At 39.9% G+C, this 10,767-nt stretch overlaps 1 protein-coding gene across 2 annotated transcripts in view; it reads left to right on the top strand.

Annotated features, from left to right (window-relative positions):
- LOC141921076 (uncharacterized) overlaps positions 1 to 10,767 on the top strand; it is a 34,566-nt gene that overhangs the window by 234 nt on the left and 23,565 nt on the right. The window contains exons 1-3 of one of the 2 annotated variants that reach the window (XM_074819013.1): positions 76 to 751; positions 6,490 to 6,716; positions 9,825 to 9,944. In XM_074819013.1, the coding sequence (XP_074675114.1) occupies positions 6,491 to 6,716; positions 9,825 to 9,944 (346 nt within the window). In that variant the 5' untranslated portion in view covers positions 76 to 751; position 6,490. Of the gene's footprint in view, positions 1 to 75; positions 752 to 6,489; positions 6,717 to 9,824; positions 9,945 to 10,767 lie in introns of those variants that run through there. The other variant, XM_074819014.1, reaches the window with a different exon arrangement.

Raw genomic sequence — 10,767 nt, 5'->3', positions numbered from 1 at the left:
TCTCTGGCACCAGAAAAGTGCAGCAAAGGGCTGTGGGTGAACGGTATTGACTGATGAACAAGGATTTGTGTCGGCTGAGTAGGTCCTAAAAAGGCTGTTGGAGATTATTACTGAGGCAAGAAAGTATAAATAGCAGGAAAGGATGCATATGCAAAACTTTAACTGAGTTTTCAAAGTCGGGGAACAGTGACAGAGAGGCAGCCAAAACCAACTGGTAGAGGAAGAAGGCACAGGAGATGGGAAGCAGATACAAACACCCTGGTTTGCTGTTTCCTCCATAGGGAAAGTAATGCACTGCGTAGATCTGTTTCTTCAGGCTCCAAAATTCTTTAAACATGGCCGCCTGTGGAGGCAGCAACCAATTAGTTGCTGGTGCTGAAACAAACAGTGAAAGTTTCTAGTTCTGACCAGTTGTGGTTAACTGATGAACAGCCTGGCCTGGACAGACACACAAGTTCCTCTCTCCTTCTTTTAAGCTTTTTCCCTTATGCAGGGACAGGAGTAACAACCCTGTACCTCAAGTGCAGCACATGTGCTAATGCTTTTGCTGTAACCAACAGTAAGACACTATTAATGTGGAGGCTGCTTGATAACGGACTTGTGGGAGACAGCCAGCTTGCTAGGGCCAGTAAGGTTTACAGAACTGTGGGACTTGGCTGCACACAACCCCTACCCCACCCACCATATTTTTTAATGGTTCTGAAGACCTGTCATTTCCCTTCAGTGACAGAGACCTCCTCTATTTTCTGAGGTATGTGGGATATATCTTAGTGGGACAGAAAGGGTAGTCACTTCTACTCTTTAAGTTCTCCACTCTATTTGAGAATATGAGCCCTGAAGAAAAACCAAACTATAATATGAAACTTTTTGAAAATATATTTTAATTATTTCAAATATATTTGCCTAATGACAAATAGTGCAAGTTGTTTCAAGTTTTATTCACTCATTGTTTTATCAAAAAATTGATATTTGAGCTATGGGCTGTGTGATTCTTCAGTGCAGCCCCTTGTTAGCAAAAACATCAGGACCTGTGCTTTGAAACATCAAACCAGTGGTCTTCTAAGGGTATTGATACGAAACACAACCTGACAGGTCTCCCTTCACCTCTGTCCTACAAGCTGATACACTTTTCCAAACACTTGATGCCCTGCCTTTGGGTGAGTGGTAATTTACCTCATAACATTTCAGATTTTTTTTGTATGCAGTTTGTTCAAAGTTCTAAGGAACGTAGGTACCTCTGACGTACCTTTGATGTTTTAGAGGCATTATCTTCTGCTATAAAGCCAAATAATGTCATTTTATGTGTTGTTTATTATCATAGGAGATAGTAGCTCTGGGCATGACACAAAGTGCCGCTGTATTTGAATACAGCAACAATAAACTTCGGTTCAAGGCAACAGGAAGTTACATGAAGACAAAGCAGCACGATAATACTGTGTCATCACTGGCTCAAGCCAAACTCTTGCTGACTGTTAGCAGATGTCCTTGCTATTCAATGAGTCCAACGAGTACTTGTACATCTGAGCACTATCGTAGAAAGGGGAGATGAGTAGGACAGTCCATGCCATGGTTAATAGCAGTGAAATCAGATTGTCCCATCAGGGAATGCAACTCTTAAGTGTTACAAAATAGTAATGTAACCTCAATTCCAAAGATGTGTTAAGAGTGAAGAAACCCAGAATGAGGTTGGTTTTAATCTCTTAATAAAACTGAAGCACTGCCTTGCACAAGTCAGTGGTGTTACTTAACCGTCTTTGGCCTGGTCCTTTACATTCAGCTGTTACTTTATGATAGAGATTCACACCTAAAGCAGCTTCTCTTCCTGTTAAAACCTTATTCAGTTTTACAATGCCCTTGGGTAGATTTTGTCCATCTATGAGTGGGACAAGGCTCAAGGGAGCTGTGTAAAGGGGATGCTTCAGTAGATGGCACTCTCCCTCTGAGTGAGGATGAGCAGATACCTCAGCCAAGGAATTTGATGCAGTGAGAACAACTTCCTTTATACTCTACAGAAACTGCAATGAATGCAAACAAGGCTCTGCCTAGCTATGCAGTGAAGTAACTCCCGGCAGTTTTTCACAGATCTGGATCTATCAAGTTCTTCTATCAAGGGCTTCCTCCCTCCTTAAATGACTATAGTTTGTTTCTGTTCAGCCTGAATTCCTCCTGAAATCTTAATGGTGCATAAATACATACACATATACATATTTAAAAGATATCTATTTATTATATATAAAGAAGGTATATTTAAAATATATATAATTTAAAAGAGCTCAGTAGTAATGTAAGTTATACTCATCAGACTCAGGGTTTAGAACTGTTCTGCTCCCTCAACCATTTTTTTCTAACTCATTATTTTATTTTACTATTCTGTCAATGGTAGATTCAGTTTAAGAACTTAAGACCTTTGGTTTGTTGATTGGTTTTTGTTGTTATTTTGAAGCCACAAAATTTCATAGAGCAGTCACACTGAATTACTACAAGTAAGGAGGCCTCAACTGCAGATATGGGGACAATAAAGACCTGCTAGGTATTAGGGGAAACTTTACCTTTTAAATCAAATGTGTTGCTAACCAAGCAGCAATGCACAGCTGTCATCTTAACAGCTTTCTAAACTGTACAGTGTTTTCCTCACCCCTGAACAGAAGGGTGAGAGAAGAAAGAAACGTGTATAAGACAAAGGTTGCAATAAAAAATTACATGGGACAAATTCATAAAATACAAATTTAATTGATTCCATTTTTTAAAGTTTTGGATTCTTGGGTAATATAAGTATATTCTTTCAATTTACTGCTTTTTAAGCATTCCTTTTTTCTTATTTGACTGGCACACAGGTTAAATAAGACTCCATACTTTCTCAATCCCTGCCTCTCTCCTATACTCCCAAAAATCCTCTTTCCACTGATTAAAATTACAGTAATAACCGTATTTCTAAAATCCGGAACCTGGAGATACCATTTTCTTCCTTTAAGAGGGAAGCATTTGCTACCATAGCTCAAATAAAGTTGTTGACCCATTTTTTCCAATATTCATGTCAGAGTCTGAGGTTTTTTGGGCCTGTCAGAATGAAGAGGCCCTAGGTAATGTATGAAAGAGGAGTCTAGAGTATTTGTGTACATCTCTCCAGTGCCAGTCAACTTTGGAGCAATCAAAAGTTATGCACCATTGCAAACTAGATAAAGGAATTTACATTACAAGATGTGGTTCAAGCAGTGGCAGGCTGTATGAGTGAAATGGCAGATGAATTTAGCAATGAATAAATTCAAAACAAAACAAACCTACTGCGAGTGTTGGATGCTTAAGGGACTGTGCCCAAAGCAGTATTTTCTGTCCTTTGCAGAGAAGCTATACAGCAGATAAAATGCTGGACATGTGGAAGCTCTCTGTTGAAAGTGCCATTTAGCTACATCTATTGTTTGGCAAATAGATTTAAACTTCCAAATGCATTTTATACAGAATTCCAAATAGTCTTCATACAGTAAGGTTACTACTTGGAAGTCTCTTTTGCACAGAACTGAATGGAAATGGTTTGGGGAGGCTTTTTTTAACGCTTTACAAAGGAAAAAAATCAGGTTGTAGGATGTGGGGCTTCTACTATTTGGAACATATTCTTTAGAAGGTTAAAAGCAAAGTGGTTTAACAGTTCAACTAATTTTTTCCCCTTCTACTTCTGCAGTCTCAAGCTGACATTTTGTTCAATCAGATAAGGAAACATATCTAGGTCATGAAACTAATCAAAAACATTGGGTTTATGGTTGCAACCTTTACAGCAGCTATTGCGAATTCAGAGGAGGTTTGAAGACCTTCAAACCAGGCTTCTACACTAGCTTTCAAGTAGTAGTGGTTTCAAATCAAAGAAGAACAATTTCCTGACTGACTCATCAAACTAGGTATTGGGACACCTGAGTTTTATGCCTTCAGGCAAATTATAGCCCAGTTTTCAGGTGTGGTGTATTTCTTTAACTCCCATTTATTTCAAATGCAGGTACAAGAGCTCAGCACCACTGAAACTTGTTTTTAAACCCTTTTGGGAATATCTTCCTTACAGATATATTGGAAAGCTGTTTTAATGTTTGTAATACATTTTCAAATGCTTAGTAAGAATATGTTACAGAAATGCAGTCATTACTAAGAAGTGCCTCATTGAAACAGTCTTGTTTTTTGCTCATCTCAGTGCAGTACAGCTCAAATTACCTTAAAAAAATCTCACAACAATTAAACCTTACAGTTCTGTAGACAGGACAGAGCAAGAGACAGAAGGCATATGCAGTGGATTCCCAGTGGTCAGCCACTGCACACTGCTTTTAGGATGGAAGCTGAAGGGTGGAAGATCATGAGCAAAAGGTGAAGAGCAAACAGTGGCAGAAGCAGGACCTGACAATCACATGGGTTCCCTATACTTTAGAAGATCCCTACTGAAAGGATCCAGAAGACATTGTGAGAAAATAGGAATATTAGCCTCGCTTTTGATAATATTAAGGAGACAGATAGAGGCCAGAACTCAGTGGGCTCGCAGACCTGATCAAGAAAGTAGCCAGAAAAATCAGTCTTGACTCTTTGTAATGGATTGCATTGTGTAATAGAGGTCTCATACCTCTTGGTTTACGGGTGGGTGTAGGTGGGTTTATTTGTGCCGCGTGGTATTTGTGTTTAGGAAAATTACATCATATGTAAATAAGAGAAGAAATAGCAGTAGCTGGACAGACCAGTGAAATTCGGGAGACCCTATTCATCAGTGTTTGGAGATGGGTGCAAAACAAAGGGTTAATTTTCAAACATGATTTATTTAGAAACTTAAGATCTATTAAAGGACGGTAAGGCTAAAACTTACCAATAAATGTGTCAAATGAAATAGTTAGAATAAATCCATCAAATCCATGGATAAAGAGAAGTTAGTAAAAGTGGTCAGCACTCAGCAGACCAGTACCTACTGGTTCCCTAATGAAGGTGATCTTGAATCAAACCAGTGAAACGAAGAAATTAACTCAACAGTTAGAATCCAATATAACTGTAAAGCAGGTATGCTTTATTAGCAGTGCTGGGGCCGTCCTGGGTATTCTCCACTATAAGGGCTCCCACCAACTAGCAGGGACATCAGTTTACATACACACAAATCATACATATTCATTAGATTTGCTGGAAAGGGGTGTCTCATGATAATGAGTTCCCAGAAGTCATTTACATAGTCTGAGCATGCGTAGTAGAAATAGGGTGAGGGTCTTCAGTGGTCGAGGGAAGTACGTGGTCTTCTTCACGGCATGCGCTGTGAAGTAAAGTCCAGGTGTCTTGTTCCAACATCGGGGAGATCGTACTCCCTAGATGGTATCTCTGTGTCCTTTTGTTCGAGTTCCCCTTATCTTAGTTTGCCCAAGTGCCCATTGAAGGCTTTGAGTCTGCTATCAGTGAGTTATACAGGGGGCGTTTTACTTTTGTCTAGACAGACAAAGAGGCTCAGGGAAAACAGTCGAGGAGTCATTGGGAAACAAACACAAGCAAAACTTTAATGCATCACAGTTTAGTCATAATCAGAAATTCATTGGTTTGAGCTCTTTCACCAGATTTTACTGGAAACCTCAAGAATATTACAAATGTCACTTCATGCTACAGTAATTAGACAAAGGTCATTTGTAAAACTGTTCAACTAAGGGTGGGCACATGCACCAGACTGGTGAATTAAGCAAAAGGATGGAGCAAAATGAGAATTGCTCTTTTTTCTGTTGCTACCTTTATCTGCATGAAAATGGCAGATGATTTTTGCATCCTCCCATTGCTAGCTTATCCAGCCCACTCTGCAGGATTTGCTTGACAGGAGGAAAACAGTTCTAAATTCATTTGGCCACTATATTATTTTTTTTTTTTAGTTTTCTATTCTCGATGATTTGCAGTCTCAGTTGACTGAGTTATGAGCTGTTTGCCCAACAGGGCCTTTGTTCCGGTCTGGGCTTCAGCAAAAACTGGAAAAACCTGTTCGTGTGTTCCTTTTTTTTTTTTTTTTTTTTTTTTTTTTTGATCTTCCTTTCCCATTGGCAGCTGCAGCTTGTACACATGCAGACAAGGTGGTGCCTACTTTCATGTGGAAAGCTGCCTTACAAAAACTGAGGTTGCTGTTTCCATTATCCCAGAGCTTTTCTAGCCGCATGAAGGCTTTGGTGGATGCTCCAGGAGTTAAACTCCATTTGTGCTCTACGAAATGTGTTTAGGTCATAATTTCATTTTTCTTCAAGCAAAGGGAGGGTGTTAGACTGTGGTTCCTTTTAAATAATATTTTGTAGACTGCGAGATCTGCAGAAAGCAGCCTTGGTGTGTGATACAGCTTTTTGGACACAGAAGCTTGTCTGCTTTTACAGCAGTGGCACACGGTGTAGTGTTAACATCTGTAAGACAGGACAAACACTGAAGCAGCAAGTTAGTGCAAAAAGTGGACAAGTTGAGAAGAAACTTATTTTTCCATCTCCTTTTCCTCTTGCTTTGTGCTGCTCTTGGAACAAGAATGGGTCAACTGTGTGGACGATGCATGCAGCTGCTGCGGGACTTTGTGGCCTTTGTTCAGAGGATGTCCTCCGACTTGATGCATGGCATCAAGGAATGCTTAACTCTGATAAGCAAATGCCCCTGCTTAAAACAAAACAGCTCTAAAGCCAGACAACTGTACAAGCCCATCCTGCAGCCTCATGAGAGGGTGACAGCACAGGAGTTTCTGCAGCATATTGAAACAGGTAAGAGGGCTTGGTTTCTTCTCTGAAGGGTTGTGAAAGAACAAGGAGATGGATTTTGTGGGTTGAAAACAGATTGCTGGCTGAACTGCTCTGGCATGGCATGGTGATGTAGGAAAGGCCAGAGCTACAGAGCATCTTCTTTGTGTATGGAACACCCAGGGCTCAAGTGGCATAACAGTTGGATCTAGATTGAAATTGTCAGTCACTTTCTTAGTCTGCCACCACTGTTAATACGTAACCCATGTAAATATGTTTCATAAAAGTGACTCGTTCTAGTAACTGAAGTTAATTTTTTGAAGTCACTCAGGTGATAAAGCTGGAAACAAGCTGTATCAACACTGGGTGCTACATGAGTGCCAAGCTGTGAGCAGGCAAATCACCATGTGGTCCTGGCTGAGTTGTGCACATCCATGTTGGCTGGCTGCAGAACACCTGGACTTGTGCTGGGGGTGTCTGCATGGGGAAGGTCAAAATCACCCTGGGACAAGCACCATTGGGCTCCCAGGATTCCAAGAAACTGGTCTGCCTAAGTGCTTTTGTGCATACATTTTAGACACAAGACTTGAACACAATCATGGGATTCTGCGTGAATCAAAGTAGATCCATAACTCTTCATGTATCTCCTCTGCTTTACAGGCTACCTGCCTAATTCCCCTGTTAATCTACTTGTGATGTCCTCTCTATCCTGTCATAGGATACAACTATATCAATAGGAAAACTTATTTCACTCCTGCAGTCATAGGATATCGTCTTGGATGAGTGTGTTTTGTCAGTTGTCCAACCTTAAAACATTCCTTGTCTCAAGTTTAGGCAGGGGCCATTGCATGTTTCATTTTGCTTTGTCTCACAGCTAATTGGGTATATTGCTTTAAGTTTAACAACTTTGGGCTAAAGCTACTACACAAAATTGCATGGCTTTCTACTTTCATTTATGTGAAGGGTGTGGAACACAAACTACTATTTCTTCATTTGCCTTTTTGGGGACATAAAACCATCTTCTGAGGGGGACCAGGAGAGACATTTTTCCTTGGTGTGACACAGTTAATGCTGTTTGAAATGGTCTGTCATGGAACAACCTTTGGAATAATTGCTCTGACGCTGGTTGTTGGGAACATGTGTGAATTAGCCTCAGCTGGTATTAGCTGGTGTCATTACCCTGTGAATGTGGGGGGTCCTCTGCTGCTGATATGGTTCACTAATTGTTGCACATTAAGCACTGGCTAAATCCTGAAGTCCATATCCAGAACAGGACTGGATCTTTCAGACTGATGTATGGTGGAGATCTTCCAGGGCTGAACTTGTTCTTCCAAATGCTAGCATGCTCCTGACTGTGTAAGAGACTGTCTTGGCAGGATCCCAGCTCAGTTGATAGATCAAGTGCAATGAAGGGATCGTCTGGAAAAAATGGTGAGGCTAGAATGACCATTTGCAGTACCCACTGGTGCTTTCTGAAAAGACTACTGTGTAGGTTTTCTTGAGAAATCCTTTCTGAGATGGGTCTTCAAAAGGCTGGTCTGTCTTGGATCCTCAATAGCTAGGGTACAGCAGCAGGGAGCCTAGAGCTTCTGTGACAGCAGTTCACAGATGACAACGTGTGCTCTCAGGGAGGTCCCAATGTCTGTGATAGGACATACACAGCACCCAGGAAGAAGAACCCGGGTTAATTCTCTGAGTGGCCAAATCCTGCTGCCAGGACGGGTGGAGGCAGGGAAACCTCACAAAGAAAACCAAGACACATCCCTCCTACTTCAGCACTCGCCTGTGTATTTTATTCCAAGACAAATCAAGCCAATCCTCAGTTCTGGATGGGTGATAATAAGCAGGGAGCCAGTATCTGGACAATTTGGTTTTAAGAAGAGACTTCATGGTTGATCATCATACTCAGCTGTTAGCTAGGGCAGCAAATGCTTGATATTATAAGCAGATGAAGATTTTGAGTGGCTTTTGCTTTATCACTCTTCCAAACAAAAATGCACAGATATGTGGGAGATTCAGATAGTCAGTGTTTAAGGAACAGAATTAAGCTACATTAAGAGATTTTTGTTTTTTCTTGCACACACTGGCTAGTCCTTCCCTGTGTATTGTTAATTATTAAACAAAATTGATCTTTATATGAAGCAGTTGTTCTGTGAAGCCCACTTACCTAAGCCTGAAGGTAGGAGTTTGCTACTCGACATGTCAGCAGCTTCTGATGGCTTGAGATATTGGCTGAGTTTTGCACTGAGGCATGAAAGCTCATACCCCTCACATTCTTCGCATCTCTTTATCCTATGGGACGTAAAGTAGCTAGATCTTGTTCATAGAGATATTTCAATCTTGAATGCAGTGCTTTAATCTACTGTCTGAAAATATCTTATAATTTTGTGCTCCACCAGTCAATTTATACTACCTTACCTTTTCAACAGTTTACACTATTGAGCATTGGTTCAGTAGCCCTTTTTTTTTTTCCTCTCTGCTGCTCCATTCCAGACATTATAAGTACATTATACAGTGACTTACAAAAGTCATGCATGACTGCTATTACTTGATGGCTATTGCTGAACATCTGGTTTATTCATAGGGGAACTATCATACTTGAGAACAGGTAGACTCATGCTAGAAATTTGAGCCTGAGGCAAGCCCATTTGCAATCCATGTTGCTATTCCCTGAAATCCTTTATTGTAATGCCCAGGACAGGAAACAGTGAACTTAAAATGTAGTAAATTAGAAATATATACTCTTTCTATAGTTCATAACTAAGAACACTGTGTTCAGTAGATGTATTATAACAAAGATCTTCTATGATTCAGGAAAAGATAAAGATTTTTATGAAGAACAAGAACACCTGCATTTATATTGGATAGCATAAAAGTGTCTAAAGGTTATAATTTATCTTGCTTCCAATCACTAGCTTTGTGAGCTTCACAAGAGGCGTTGCCAAGACAGGTTATTCCAGAGTCATTTATTGCTTCTCCTCATGGAATCATGAATAAGAATAGCTGGGCTCTGTGGAGTTGTTGCAGTACAAAAATCCTTATGTGTTTGATTGTCTGTAAATTTTAATTTCTTTTTGTAAACTAACCCTTTTTGGGTGTAATTGAGTCTGTGCTGTCATTGTACATCTTTAGGTTTTGAAATGTCACCACTTGGAAAGGACCCTCTGGAAGCCTTGAGGACCTTAGCCTTTTCAGAAAACCCAGGTTTACAGCAGTCTGCTGCCCTCTATTACTTGCATATGAGTCAGCACAGTAAGTTATCTCAGGGCATTAGAAAATTTTCACATAATTATAAACAAAAGTATTATTTCCAACTGTGAAACTCCATTTGATTCATTAATCAAAGTTCTTTTTTTCTTTCATGCTGTGTTGTTTGCTAAGGAAAATGAAAATGCTGTCATTGTCGTGTGGGCAAAGTCATTCTGGGTTTTGCTATGAGGAGATATCTCTCATGATTATAAAAGACTGTAATTTATGTAATTGTAATACTTCTGTAAAACTCAGAAGAACCTGAAGTCGTTAGATGCAATGTATACTGAATCTCCTGAGACCAGCACAGTCAAAATACAGTGAAAGGAAATAGACATAATGATCATTTAAAGTTTTATATTATATAATTTTTGGAAGAGGACAAAGCTTTAGAGCCCAGATTGTAGTGGAAATTTATAAAGGAAATGTTCTTCTTTGTCCCACCAATTCTGCGGGAGCGCTTGGCTCCTAAGTAATTTGTAAATGGTTAGAAGTCAGCCTAGATATGCCAAACAAAATTCCAGCAAGAATTTGTGTAGAAATACCAGCAACAAGCAGGCTGGGATTTATTTATTTGCTTGTTTTAAATTTACTTTAAAGAGAATATTCTGGCACTTGGCTTGATAGCTTTATCCCATATATTTTTTGATGGACATAAAGTGCAGATAGCCACAAGACAAGGACCTGCTGTGGGGCAGAATGACTTGTTTGGTAGTGAGGCATATTGCTTCCCTTCCCATGATGTTTTTGAAGTACTTGATTATACAAAACCTTTTCAGGAAACTTGCCTTGTTTTGCTAGTAGCAATGGAATATAAATGAAGGTG

This window comes from Strix aluco, chromosome 3 (genome assembly GCF_031877795.1).
Source record: "Strix aluco isolate bStrAlu1 chromosome 3, bStrAlu1.hap1, whole genome shotgun sequence".
Classification (NCBI taxonomy): domain Eukaryota; kingdom Metazoa; phylum Chordata; class Aves; order Strigiformes; family Strigidae; genus Strix; species Strix aluco.
The sequence above is the reverse complement of the archived record's forward strand: the minus strand, read 5'-3'. Positions and strand labels throughout refer to the sequence as shown.